This window comes from Megalops cyprinoides, chromosome 14 (genome assembly GCF_013368585.1).
Source record: "Megalops cyprinoides isolate fMegCyp1 chromosome 14, fMegCyp1.pri, whole genome shotgun sequence".
In the NCBI taxonomy this organism is placed as follows: domain Eukaryota; kingdom Metazoa; phylum Chordata; class Actinopteri; order Elopiformes; family Megalopidae; genus Megalops; species Megalops cyprinoides.
The window spans coordinates 10,715,577-10,730,000 of NC_050596.1; the positions used below are offsets into that span (position 1 = coordinate 10,715,577).

Sequence of the window (14,424 nt, forward strand, 5' to 3'; positions counted from 1 at the left end):
ATGCTGGGATTACCCCTGAGATGTGTTTGACATGTGTCCTTTGTTGTCAGCAGGGAGGATGTGGCCAGTTAATAAGAGGAGGAAGAACACAGCATGTGTGTTTGTGTGTGTGTGTGTGCGCGAGCGCGCATGCGTGAGTGGTGTTTCTCTCTACACTGCGGTCTATCACAAAATAACAGCACCAAACATATATTTTGACTAATATACATTTGTATATTATACATTACATTGTACATTACATTATTGCATTGGTGTAATACACCAATGCAATAATGTAATGAAATTCCTCTCTGATCCATTTCCTCCTGAAACACACCCAGTAGTTTGTCAGGTATTAGTTATTTGGTATAGGATGCTTCTTCATATTCATATCTCATATAAATATAAGCATGGACCAGTCTTTAACCCAAATGCCACATTTTTAGAATTACTGCACAAATCATGTTAGATCTCATATTTGGGCACCAGGAAGTGGATACTTAACAAGCCCACTAGATGGCAGCACAGCCATAAAACAGGCACACTGCTGTTCTATTGGGAGATGCTGAAGATGTTCCTTCATTCCTCTATCTGATTCTGTTTTGGATTACTTTAATTTACAACTTTACAACTGTACTGTGTTTTCCAATCATCACCTCCTTGCTAAACAAGCTCATTCACCAGAATGTTGAACAATCTATGTGATACTTGTAACATACATAAATCACTCTGGATAAGAGCATCTGCTAAATGCCGATAAAATAATGTGATGATATGTCTAAGTCATTTAGCGAAATCTGTGAAATGTAATGTTTTCACCAGCCCTTTAAAACAAGGTGTTTTCCTGTGTCACGTAAATGTAAAGGTGTATACTTTATGAGTTACTTAATGAAATAGCTCTCAAGGGGTATTTTGTGAGAATGGGAGGAGGGACAGCGCTCTCACCATTTCTCTATAATGGGTCCTGTCTGTTCCTACTTCTTTAAGTCTTTTTAGAGTAGCATAGAGGTGCCCTGGGTGGAAAACGACAACCACACACACGGCAGTTTCCCTCATGATGGATTACTGGATTTAGACGGAGCAGAAGGGATCGTCAGATTACCAATAAGATTAGGGATTAAAAGGGATGAATTGAATACAAGTGCTTTACCAGGTTTGAAAAGGGTTAACACTGGGCAGTTTCAGCCTTTCTCGTTCCACAGAGGAAAAAGCCATGACTGGTGAGAATTTCATAATTACTGATTGAGACAGGTTGGCATGAATGATGGGGATTATAGTGTAACAGTGCCACCTGTCAGTGAAGATAAAACATAGCAGAGCATCTGGTCTTATCTGAATTGGGCAGAAAATAGTGGTGTTAATTCCAAGGACTGAAAGGGGAACTTCAAACCCTCTGATGAGATATTAGGTAAAATAGCTAGATGGCAAGGAAATAAACAAGGAAATACGATCATGGGAAAACACACACACACCCACAATTAACAAATTATAACAATACTAATGTTAATGGTGATTCTGTAAACAACTTGCCTCAAAGAGAAACAATAAAATAAAATACATTTATTTTCCCAGAGAATATATTTCTCAAGGGTTAATATTGATCATTTCAGTACATATTTTTGTATATTCTGCCTGCGACCTCAGGTCCTCAGTGTTCTGAACTCTCAGGTCCTACTGCTTCATTCAGTACTATACATTGCTGTCCACAATCCTTAGGTCCACAAGGTGCTCTGACGTCTGCTTTGCACTTTTGCCTTGTATGCTATTCAATAGCCTTCTATTTTTAAGACAATTTCAAAACAAACTAGCCGTATATTTTCATTCCCATGTGCATATGAGAGCATTACTTCTTTATGTCTCATGAAAATGAGCTTGTCTTGTACTGCAAAGGATCTGTCCTGATCACTGGTAGACGTGCTTTGCGTTGCACACCAGTACCATTAGAACTGGAACTGCAGAGCTAGCCTGGTAATGTATCCCTAAAGGCCTTTTACTGATGGTTCGGATAGTAAGCCAGATTGTCAGAATGCCATGATGTGTCAGACAATATTCCCGTTTCTTCGCGTCTCGCACTCAGTTCCATAAATGGTGTTGCGGATTTCCTACACCTCTCCGTGCCCCAGCAACAGGTCCTTAGTTTATTCAAGGATACTTCTGCTGCAGCGACTGGCTGTGCGGCAATACTTCACTCCGCCACCGTGTAGTGACATAGGCGTCGCCTCGCACGGCGCGGATGACGCACAGAAACAAAGTAGAGAGGAACAGCCTGTTGCGCGAACGGCACAGGAGCGCAATCTCTGCGAGTGGGAGAAGCAGATCACGGTGCGGCGTGTCTTCTTGGTTTGGACCCCAGGATTGACCTAACTTTTTTCTCCTTTTCTGTTCTCATAAGACAGAAGTAACGTCCAGCACAAAGAGAATGCAAACGAAATATGTCTTTATCATCTGAGATGGAGAAGAATTCCACCGAAGATGATTGTGCGGACTCGGGAGCGGAGACTGCAGGGTAAGTGTATAGAAGCCGTGTAGCGGAATCTGTAGGCATTTTAATTACTGTGCATCTGTTAGCCATGCAGCCTCTATATTTGCTGGGACATTTTTTAATGTTCCCCGTGAACTTGGCACAGACCCGCGAGACGGAACAGATAACTGGGCTCTCCTCACAAATTGGCCTGTCTACGGCATGATGTAAAATATTCGTGAATATTATGTTTTTACCACAGCCATAAAACTTTATCAAGTTTAGGAATAATAATATGCCGCCGACGCGAAACAATTGTATCCATATGCTGTTTGCCACGAGGGGTTGCCTTCGACAGCTGCTACGGTGATTTCTAATAGGTTTCTGGAAAACAAGATACATGTGTGCTTAATATATTAACTTCTTACACACACACACACACACGAGTACACCATAACGTGCTAATTTTACTGGGTTCATATACAAGGCAGGGCAGTGAAACGATGACAGATTTATGTTACATGATTCCGCAGAGAAAAAAAAATGTTCATTTTTCAATTCAGTTTGTTGATGTAATCGTCCGTTCTATGTTTCCAGCAATTACTTCTAAGCAAACATGCACTTGGACGTGCCGTTAGGTATGTTGCTGATGTGTTTAGCGTTGTCGTGCAGGTGGTTGGGTGTGTGAGCAATGAAATACCACTGCAGAGCGGTTTTGTCTTTTTTAAGTAACACGTTTAAGTAACACGTTTTAAGCGGTGTTGCTTTTGCTTTTTGTTCTCAAACTGGAGATTAATGTACAATAATCATTACATTCACTTCCTTATTGAAAAATGGAAGTTGAAGGTTAAACTGCTTTGCAGCTTCACCCCAGAACCACTAGTGGATGCCTGTGTGCTGTGGTTGTGTGTGTTCCCTGTGATGATAGCTAGCCGACTCATTCTGCATAGTCATACAAATATGTATTTTGTCCTTTCTGACTAGCGACCTCACACCCTTTTAAAAGGATCAGGTACAGCAGCACTGGAGTAATCCTAGAGAACCTTATAGGTTTTGGCGGGTATGCAGCTGGGTGCAGATGACAAATTTGTAGGGGTTTTGGGGTTTTGTAAGCATAGTTACTTACTTATGCTTTAGTGTGTGCTTCTGAACAACACGTGTGTCTATCGAACAAGTCATGCGTGCGCCATTTAGAGCAGACAGATAAAACATAGAAGTGCATGTGATACTGCAGTGGAGCTGGGGACCTGCGTAGTCTGCTCGGTGCGCCAGTCCTGTTTCGTATTGGGCAGTATGAATGATGAGGGACTCGGTTCAAAACTAACAGCACATGTCTCTCCATAATACTTACAAGTATGGTGTGCGGTGGCCAGAGCAGATATGTCACAGCCTCTTGCAGCAAGGGGCTGATATGAGCACAATCAGAGCAGATTCTTACAAAAGACTAATTGACAATTACTCAGAATAGCGGTGTTACATGTAAGTGATGTAGTGTGGCATAATGAACTCCAGGAAATGTGGAAACATGATGATTTTTAGCTAAACAACATATTTGTCAATATATGACAGTATATTTCTTTGTCTTATGGGAGGCTGTGGGTAGGGTGGAGTTTGGCAAGCAACATGAATGAAATCACAGCTCAATGGCATGGATGGGAAAGTCAGCAGGAGCAGTTATGGAAGACACTATGGACTATAATGGAATGCACCTTTATTCATACATGACACCCAGAAAGCATTTCCCCTTTAATAACTCTTTTTGGAATCTACAATTGTACATTAGACTCACCTCATTGCAATAACCTTTGTACTCTGGGAGGAGCGCTAAAGACAAACGAAACCCTGTAGATGAGGAAACCCTGTAGACAAACGAAGCTCTACCTCCAGGGTGCCAAAGTCAGTCTGTTCCACTGCTGTGGGCTCCTGGTCATCGTCGGATGATGACAAGGCTAAGATCAAACCCGGAATGCTGTGGGCTCTGAGTCATTGCTGGTTGATGACAAGGCTAGGATCAAACCTGGGCTGTAGGACTCAGCCTGCAATCAAGCCAAACCAAGAGCTGCGAGAATTGTCTGGTGTGGAGGGTCTGTCTGACCTCTTAGTCTTGCCCTATGTAACACACATGGTGCTCAGCAGGACCATGCTGTCCATGAGTCTCAACTTTTGTGACATCACTGGCAGCCTGTGACCAGAGACCTTACCTTTAAACTGGAAATGGTCTTGTGCCTGTGTTTTACTGTCTTTCATGACTAACAAGCCTGGTAGTTCAGATAAGGATCATCCAATCACCTAGCTGCAGCTGGTTCCTTCTTTTCTTAATTGTGTTTTGCATTGTGATACCTTGAGTGAGTACTTAATATTACAGTAATTACAATTTTAACAAGTACTTTGGACTACATTGAACCATTTTGGCTGTAAAATCAAGATCCAAAAGTGTTTCTAACTTATTTTTTTCTCATAAATACAATGAATTTCATACAAAGCACATGGACTTAATACTATCACATCAGCTGCAATCAAGTACAAATGAATCAGTCCTAATGATGGTTCTTGTGTAAATGTAGAGCGCTTGCTAATCACACAAAACAATAACAGTCAGGTATTGAAAATATCAAATTAAGGTGAGTTCTGTGCCTCTTCTACTGCCTGCTTTGGAGAAATGATCTATTTTCAGGTCTGTAAAAGCATATGTGATAATGTTGCTACAATGTTACAGGTACATGGGAGGTTGTTTTATGTGCTGTTAAGTCTGAAATGGATAGGTTTCCTTAAGAAACATTATGTGTGTGTGTGTGTGTGCATACAGCTGTGGTGTCACTCTACCATTGATCAGCTCAGATGGCTAGCGACAACAGACTCTTTCTTCACAGAAATAAAGTTATCATTGTGTCACCATCAGTGACACTGTGAACAGCGGACAGATTATTCTCCTTCAGCTTCCCAGATATTCTGTGGCTTGTAATTTTTACACTCCAGTCATCTTTGCATACATGTTCCAACTTTACATTTACATTATGTTTATGATGATCAAAGACGCAGATGTTACAAGATTTAGCCAACATATTTTAATGCTGGCAGTCAGCACAGACTATTCACTTTAGACGTAATTGTTAAGTATATATATCCCACGATCCCGTGCAGAGATAGGATCTTATCCCTGTAGGAGTGGGGTGACTTAGAGATCAGCGTAAGAGTATCCTGCACAGCAAGATGAGCAGACCTGTGTGATTTTACCATTCGAGGCAGATTATTGTCTGGCTAACAAGATCCAGTAAACTGGGGTGGGGATTGTGTGAGTAATACTATTTGAAAAGCTGGGGAGATCATTAGCATTTGCAATAAGTATGTCCATGCAATGTTCCATTTTCCATTAATTTACCGTGAAAAATTAATAATATTAGTTATGATTTATTTTAAGGTCATCATAATGATGACTTAAGGCTTAAATGGTCTTTTTTATTATTATTTGGACTGGTTTATCTAATGAACCAGCAGCAGTGTGACAGTTCAAACCCAGCAGGGGTGTTGTTTTGAGAACCCCAGCCTGGGCCGGCAACAATACGTGATCAGCACTCTACACTCTACCCGGCTCTCATTGGCCGAGACCATCCGCTGAAGGCTTCCAAGCCTGTTGGAGTGAGAATGTTTGTGTTGCTTTTGAAATATCCATCTTTTAATTTCTTTTATGTTTGTGCATTCTTCTCTTTTTAAAACCCCGCCAATATATTTCCAAGATGGCCTGATTTTTTGCTTCTGTGTTTTTAAAATGATATTCTAAAATCAAAACTATGAAGTAAAATGCACAGCATGGTATTACAGTGAGTACATATGCTTTTCTGATGGTTGATTTGATGATTGATTTCCACTTTCCTTGGGTTTAACCAAGATGACGGGAAGAAATGTGCCCATGGGTCACACAAACACTACAAACACACAGACTTAATCTACTCCCTTATGGAGATTAATCTACTCTATATATCACTTGTCTCTTTGTATCTGTGTTCCTATAAGGGTAGGCTATGCCAGGCTTAGCTTTTGCATCTCTGTCCTGCATAGACTTCTGCTCTTATCTTTCAAGAGATAATAAAGTACGGGGACACCTTGTGTCCCAAAGTGTGCCATATTTAAGTACACAGAATGCACAGATCCATTCTGGTTACTGAAAACAAACATTCATAGACTATGAAACTATGACAGAGGTACAGTGACTGAGAGAGAGAGCAAGAGAGGGAGTCCCTATATCTGTGTCAGTGTGTGACAGAGAGTGAGAGATGGAGTTACTTTACACTCCATTACATTACATTACATTACATCATTTAGCAGACACTCTTACCCAGAGCGACTTCCCAAATAAGTGCATCACTATGCTGAGTAGTTATCGGGAAGTACTACAAGAGGTCAGTAAGATACTGAGTTAAGTGCTAAACTAGTGTTGAGTGCTTTTTTAATAGAAAATAGGGATTGATAGGATAGATAGAGAGGAAGATAGACTGGAGATACAGCTTGAAGAGATGGGTTTTTAGCTTTCTCTTGAAGGCACCCAGGGAGTCTGTTGTATGAATATCAGCAGTGTGCTCATTCCACCAGTGTGGAGCAATGAGTGGAATGAGAGTGAAAGACAGAGATAAACAGAGGGAGGGAGAGAGGGAATCCATGGGTATATTTCTATGTGTGTGTGTGTGTGTGTGTGTGTGTGTGTGTGTGTGTCCCTGAACCATGTATATGAGAGAGTGCAGGAGAGAAGAGTGCTCGGACACAACACAATTACAATGGGTCATTTGCTGGCCAAGAAAAGCAGAAAGCTGTCTGAATCCATTTCTCTCTCAGAGGGAGAGGGAGGTTGTCCTCGTTTTCTCACACAATCTGTCTTATTTACCACCGAGGTCACTAACAGGCCAAATTACTGTCTCCAGAGGGCCTGAGTTATCTGCGCTGTGTCAGAAAACAGGGGTTGGCGATTTAAGTCCGCGCTTCGCTGGGAGGCGGTGTGATAGCCGTGCTAGGAAACATCTGCGTGCCCAGGTCGCCCTTCAAGACTTCCACACCAATGGGGCATTTTCACTGGGTTTGGAAAGAGAAAACCGCACACCACTGTAGTTGCAGCCCGCCGAACATCGCCTTTTTTTCTACCACCAACATTTGCCTGTGATGGCTTTGTAATCACGATGATACTGTTCAGTTGTGTTGTCCAGTCAGGTACACCTGTATCCCTGCAGTTACTTCATCAGATTTTCTGCTTTGCCAGATCTCATGATAATGGCAGGTGAAATGTCTTCGGCAGTACATAGCAGCAGGAAGAGGCTTCTCTAGATTACATTATTGTCATTTAGCAGATGCTTTTGTACAGAGCAACTTACATAGGTTACAATTTTTTACATGTTATCCATTTATATAGCTGGACATTTGCTGAGGCAATTCTGGGTTAAGTACCCTACCCAAGGGTACAGCAGCAGTGCCCCAGCAAGGGAATCAAACCAGCAACATTTTGGCTATGATTAAGAGGAAATTAATCTTCCGAAGCACAGCTGAGGCTTTCTGTTTGAAATTACAAAAGCTGAAGGAATTTCAATAGCAAAATTACACCCTGATATGCTTCAAAACAAGTTTTTAAAGTTTCTTCTTTCAGCATTTTTCAAGATAGCTATTGAGTGAATTGAGTGCTAGCTGGTGGATTTAGTGCATTTTGAATGAAATGAATGAATGAATAATGAAAGTTATTCTACTTACCAGTTCATCTTTTCGGGAAATATAAAACGTCATCAGCAATAAATACCAAATCATGATAAGCTGTGTTATAGTGCAGAGTGTTGTCCACACTGCGCCCATGCTGTGGCCATTCGAGTCTCCCTGCCACAGGATTGCCCAGACTGGTTTGATTTCTTGCCTGTCGCATTGTGTGGGTTGGTGCATTCAACACGCAGTCCTCTTGAGCCAACCCACAGACCTGCTTCAAACTGACTTGAGGTTAGAAGCAGATCCGCACAACAGCAGAGCTCCATTCCAAAGGGCTCACTGTGAACAGGGCTTGTAAGAGTGCAGTGACATTCTTATGAAAATGCGTGCTCGGGTAGGTTTATTCTGTAGCACTGTCCTGACGTTGTATAGAAATGTAGTAACGTGTGTATCATATCAGAATGTATCAGAAAATCCGCAGGAGCAACATCAGGTGTTATCAACAGATGCTGTGCAAAAGTGCAGGAGACTACATGTTGGCTTTGTTTGTGTGTGTGTGTGTGTGTGTGTGTATGTGTGTGTGTGTATCACCCTGATGTGCAACTGCTCCCAGTGTTTACCCAGATGTTACTTCCCCCTCTTTCAAAATGTGACAGTTAAGCAATAAGTCACGCTTAAATTCAGAGGCAGGACTTCAGCTCATCTGTCTGTCTGTCTGTCTGTCTTTGCAGGTCTGACTACAGCCCCATGTCATCAGCCAGCAGTAAGTACACAGCCCTCTTCACTGCTAACAGCCGCTGGGGAAAACCCTTGGGAAATGATGCGCACTCAGAGCTTCGGAGGAGTAAACGTCTAATCAACAACAGATCCCCACCGGGGCTCTTCCTACCGCCTTTTCCTTTAATTACATCACACCCGTTTGATCGGTCTCATGTACGCCTTCGCTGCAAACCGCTTCCAAGCTGAGCGCTGGCAGGGCAGGCCCCATGCTGGAATGCTGAGAAGGGGAAGTGGGGCGGTTGTGTCGGGGGGTTGGGGTGGCAAGGAATCAGTGGGGGGGCGGGGACACAAGAGAACAGGGTAAGGTGTGTGTGTGTGTGTCTGTGTATGATGTGTCTCTCATATAAACCTTGAACTTGGATTTTGATCCAGCTGTCTCTCCTTGCCACAGTTTAGAGACATTGAGTATTAAAATCACTGCAGTGGATTTCTGTGGACATGGACTATAACCTTATCTCTCTAAACCTCATATCTGATTATTCAAGATACCATGGAGATTGCGACAGTCTTATGTAATTTATTTGCAAACGCGTATTTTGATAGGGATAGTGTGTGTGCGTGCATGTAAGTGTGAGTATTTATGTTCTGGACAGACCTACTCCATCAGCAGTGCCAGGTCTAGCTCAAATCACAATGGCAGGATTACGTCCAATATTAGCTCATTAATCTGTGGTGCAGGAAACTGTGTTATCCCGGTCGGCCCGCAGGAAGCGCGGAGCCACGGCCACCCGGACCCTGCAGACCCTTTATTCCCCTGTTTTTCCTGTTAAACCCTGGCTGGCTCTGCCCGCCATTGTCTCCCTGGGCCTTGCAGGGCAGCACGGAGGAACACGGCCTTCAAACACACCGTCAGCCTGTCTGCTCCACTCTCTCTCTCTCTCTCTCTTTCTCTCTTTCTCTTTTCCTCTCTCTCTCAGTGCCTCTTTCTCTCTGTCTCCCTCTTTTTTCCTGTGAAAGGATCGCAGTGCGACAATAGGACTGGAGCTTCGAAGGTCACTCTCCTGAAGAGAGAGAGAGATTCTTAGAGAGGGAGAGCCAGTGAAATAAAATACCTCTTTTTAGTAGAAAGAGCTAACCTTTCTTTTCCCGTCAGCCTTCCGTAGTATAGAGGTGACTGAAATCTGAACCTATGGGATTCTGCTGTTCTGCTAAGGCCAATCCACTCCAGTCCTGCGCACAGGTCTGGATCATAGTGAAGGAATTTCAAAAAAAAAAAAATCAGGATATGGTTACTTTGAGTTGTACTTCATTATACAGTGCAATGGTAAACGTACTATACCATCCTGTACCATTCCCTTTTGAACTATGGTGCTCTGTGCTGTTTGAGGTCTGAAAAAATCCCACATTTTTCAATGGAAGTTGAAGCTGGAAGCTACAGGGTCATCAGAAAAAGGGGTGGGTAAGGGGAGGAGGTGGGGGGTGTAACTCGATAGCAAACCCATCTTGGGCCACCACTGAAGAAGCTGGAGGAGTGTGTCTCACATTCAGCTCAATGCTACCCAATTACAAAAGCAGATCCTTGTGGTTTACATTGTGTTCTGGGGGGGAGTGTGTGTGTGGAAGTGCCCTCACCAACCGTTGCAGTCCAGTAGGAGATACTGCGCTTTTTTGTTTTTGAAGTAGATACAAAAGATGAAAAAAAAAATGACGCTCTCCAAGAAACAAATGCTTTTATTCTGCCAGGATAAGAAAAAGGAATAGGCTGCCCCCGGCCTAGTACTAATCCTGGAGCAGTTCCATCTTTCTGGCACAACAGATGTCGGGTTGAGATTTGGGTTTGGTCAGCTGATCCTGGTTCAGCACTTCAGAACACTGTCTTCCCGGAGTAAATGGGCTGCTGGCTTTGGCGCTGAGTGTGCTTCCTGTTGGAATGGGTTAATTACCCAGCGTTTGTTTCTGTCGCTCCCCTCTTCCAGAATCCTGTCATCCAGCTTCTCCCTGGGAGATTAACTCGCTGTGAAGCTTCTCCCAGTTTTTTCTTCTTTCTGAAAGATTTATTGATATTCCAGACTGTTTGGTATGCATTTTCCATGTCATTTTACACGGATACATGTATACAGCACACACCGATGATTATCACCCCAAGACTGAGAAGGAGGAGGAAGAGTTATGTAGATTATGGTGCTGAAAGTTGTCAACCCGTTGTTATTATTGCAAATATGGATGAGAAGCCATCTTTGTATTTCAACATGAGAGATTTAAGAGATTTAACACAGATTCTGGCCCTTCTAATTGGAACATAACCTGAACTTCAAGGGTTGCTGGTCCCAGTGTCATAATGGAAAGGTTTATATTGATTAATTTAATTACTCTTAAAAGGGGCCAAGAACGGTCCCATCACTATAAGTTCTCATGTCTGGCTGACATCTTAATTGTAAGGTGTGTCTTTCTAAAAGTGCTATATGCACACCACTGAGAGGAAATATACTGTCACGGTTTGAATAACGAGCTCCAGGCTCTCTTTTAAACAGCTTAATCTAGGGAGTCCTGAAATTGGAATTTTAGATTCGCTGATGAGGTGCCAGGAATTTTGATGCAGAGAATAGTTTCTGCTTCTCTGGCTGTCCGCTGCGCTGCTCCAGAGACCGTCCAACAGGAGGCTGTCAGACCTGACTTCCTTCCTTCCTCCGTACTTCTGTGTTCCGTACTTCTTGCAGCTCTGGTTTTTGAGAAACGCAGTGGAAAAGTAATCACTCTGTACCTGTCCTGCCAGTTCTGCCTCTGTCCTGAGCCAGTCTCCTCTCAGGTCAGCAGCGGAGAAGGGGTAGCGTTGGCTAAATGAGTGCATCCGCCTCCATGCGGTCAAGAAAGGCTCCCACACTTACTCACTTACCTCATTTACATTTCTACCCACAACCTCGTTTTTAATGTCCTTCCACTAACACTGGGCCCACACCACCGAGAAGTAACACACCTGCATGTTCTGACTGCTACTTAAAAAGGATGGATTGAAGGAGGACTTCATACTTTTGGCTGAATTCTGAGAGCTCTGGTAAATCAATCGAAGGCTATGCTGACTGATTTGGAGGTTCCAGTGCTGCTCTTGTTGCAGTGCTAGCTGTGGATGCTCTCTTTTCATCCCGTAAGGATGCAGCAGATCAGAACACTTTTATCTTCAACCGTGGCAGATAGAGATTTGTTATCGTTAATTACAGTGCGCTAAGTATCTGTTCAGCGATTTCAATATCTGTGCACAGTTACTGAATACACTGAATACACAGATATATGAACACAGTTACTGATGCCACTGCACAGTCACTTTTAAGGCATTTAACAGATGCACCAGGCATAACAATGCACAGCGCAGTTCTGGATAAATAACGGGGGGGGGGGGGTTGTTCCTTTGTGAGTGGCTCCTCTTTATTGTTTGCGGTCACAGCCACAGGCATTTACAGTGCAGGCCTGCCTGGCACAGCACACAGCCTTGATTGAATTTATAGCACCGGTCACAGTCCGGGTCTCGCAATGTGGCTGTCACTGTTTCTGTGCGTGCGTTCATGCCAACTCGCAGGCTGGCACGGAACAGGGACAGATGATGCTGTATACTTGTGAGCAGCACGTACCCAGCTTGCCTTTCCTCAGATCAGCAGGATGCCCTCAGAGCCCTCAGATGGAGATTAGCGGCTTACGGGCGCTCGCTGGAAGGCCTCTGGGCACTGGACAGACACTTGTTTCCATCCCTAACAGGACCGGTCCTGCCCTAAGCTAGTGCAACGGCTGTGTTACTTTTCAAACAGATAGGGGCCTTTTAACAGATACACCCCCTGTGTAGTGTTTCCACCATACTGTCACAGCCCTTCAAAAATAATAAAGACAGACAAAGTATCTCCAGCGAAGTCAGTCCAAAGGCGATAATTCCATACGACAGTTCATTTATGGAAGCTCTGACTGTGTCATTGTGTCTCCGTACTTGAATTATGCAGCCCATGTGACTTTGGGGTGGGCCTGAAGGTCAGTCTGAGAGCCTGTTTGTGGCTTCCTACCCTGGCAGAGTGAAAATGGGCAAATGGTGCAGTGAAAATTAGATTGACCGGGGCAATAGCATGGAAGAGAGAAGGTTGTGTGGCATCAGCACAGGCAGTGTGAAAGGCAGCATTGACTATAATGGGACAGTGATGGGACTATATATTTTAAAATCTAGCAAAACTCACTGTTGGTGAGTTCACTTGAGCTGTTATTTCTAGTTAAAGCACTGGACTAAAGCACCCCATCATTGCACATTGCACATTGAAATAAACCTGACCCATGGTCACGTTGTTATTTTAATCAATGTGCATGTAGTAGTTTCAATGCTCAAACTACAGGGTAGGAGAGAGGGAGGGAGGGAGGGAGGCAGGTGAGCTAATGAGATCAAAGGGGATAAATCTGTGAGTTTGCAGTTGTTTGTGTGCATCTCGACGGCACTCACATTCTCCCGCCTGGGATGAGGCAGCCGTTCACCCCCCTCCCCTTGGCAAACCTGCTTCTGTCCTCACCTCAGTCCCCCTCGGCGATCAGTGGCCTCTCAGGGCCTTTGCACTGTCTCACGTGTGCAGGAGCTGACCCTTGACCTTGTGTCCCAGCCCAGAGAGGGGGCGGTGACAACGCACCACCTGACGTGCCCTTGTTTGCGCTGAACTTGCACAGACAGCACGTCCAGCGCAGGTATAGAATTGCTCACTGTTTCCGTACCTTCACTGGAATGTCAAAAAGACGGTGCTTTCCCCCACAGAGACACAGACAGGACACTAACAGAGCATCAGCTGATTCCTCCTGTTTCTTTCTGACCTTTTCATGGACAACAGGACCTCTCTCTCTCTGTTTTTGTGTGAAATGCACACAAGAAAAGCAGAGTGTGCCAGTTGCCTTGCCCCCCTCATTGTGTATGAATAAATGGAGGCAAAACCCCAGAGAAAAGCCCCTGTCTGCTGTATAAGAAACCCTGGCATAAAAAGAGGAGTGTTTGTGGTTGGTATACAGTATCACCATTTGCCATTTGGTAAACCACAGTGGAAAACTCCAATAGTGAACTGTCTTAGCATTGTGTAGAATACCTAGTGTTCAGACAAACTGTTTCAATTTTTTTCTTGTGTCAGTAAAGTGTTTTATTTCCTGGAAATCTGGAAAATGGCACAACTGTAAGATACTCACTCTTCCACACACCACACACTCACATAGACACACACACACAGACAAGCAGACACACACACACACAGAAACAGTTGTGACGTGTATATGAAGCATACAGTATTTCATGAGTGTCTGTGTATGAATGTCTATGCAGAGGGTTTGGACTTACATGCCAGTGTGAGAGTGTTTTGTATATCTGTGTGGGGGGTGAGGAATTGAGTGTTGGCGTGGGTGTGTGTGCGTGTATATCAGTGTTTGGTTTGGGGGGTGGGGGGCAGTGAAAGGGGCGTGAGTCCCGCCTCTCAGCCAGTGGAGATAACATGAGGGGCACTGATTCCCCCCAGCATGCTGTTGGGCCCAGCCTGCGCCGGGCCGCCCAGGTCAGTAGTGGAGGAAGGAAGGCACGCCTTATTCGAGTTGCG

The 14,424-nt window shown here is 44.0% G+C and overlaps 1 protein-coding gene across 1 annotated transcript in view; it reads left to right on the forward strand.

The window, feature by feature from the left end:
- Positions 1–2,278: 2,278 nt before the first annotated feature.
- Positions 2,279–14,424, forward strand: part of LOC118789176 (protein FAM124A-like) — a 19,843-nt gene continuing 7,697 nt past the window's right edge. The window contains exons 1-2 of the mRNA XM_036545502.1: positions 2,279–2,485; positions 8,845–8,876. Of these exons, the coding sequence (XP_036401395.1) occupies positions 2,412–2,485; positions 8,845–8,876 (106 nt within the window). The 5' untranslated portion in view covers positions 2,279–2,411. The remainder of the gene's footprint in view (positions 2,486–8,844; positions 8,877–14,424) is intronic.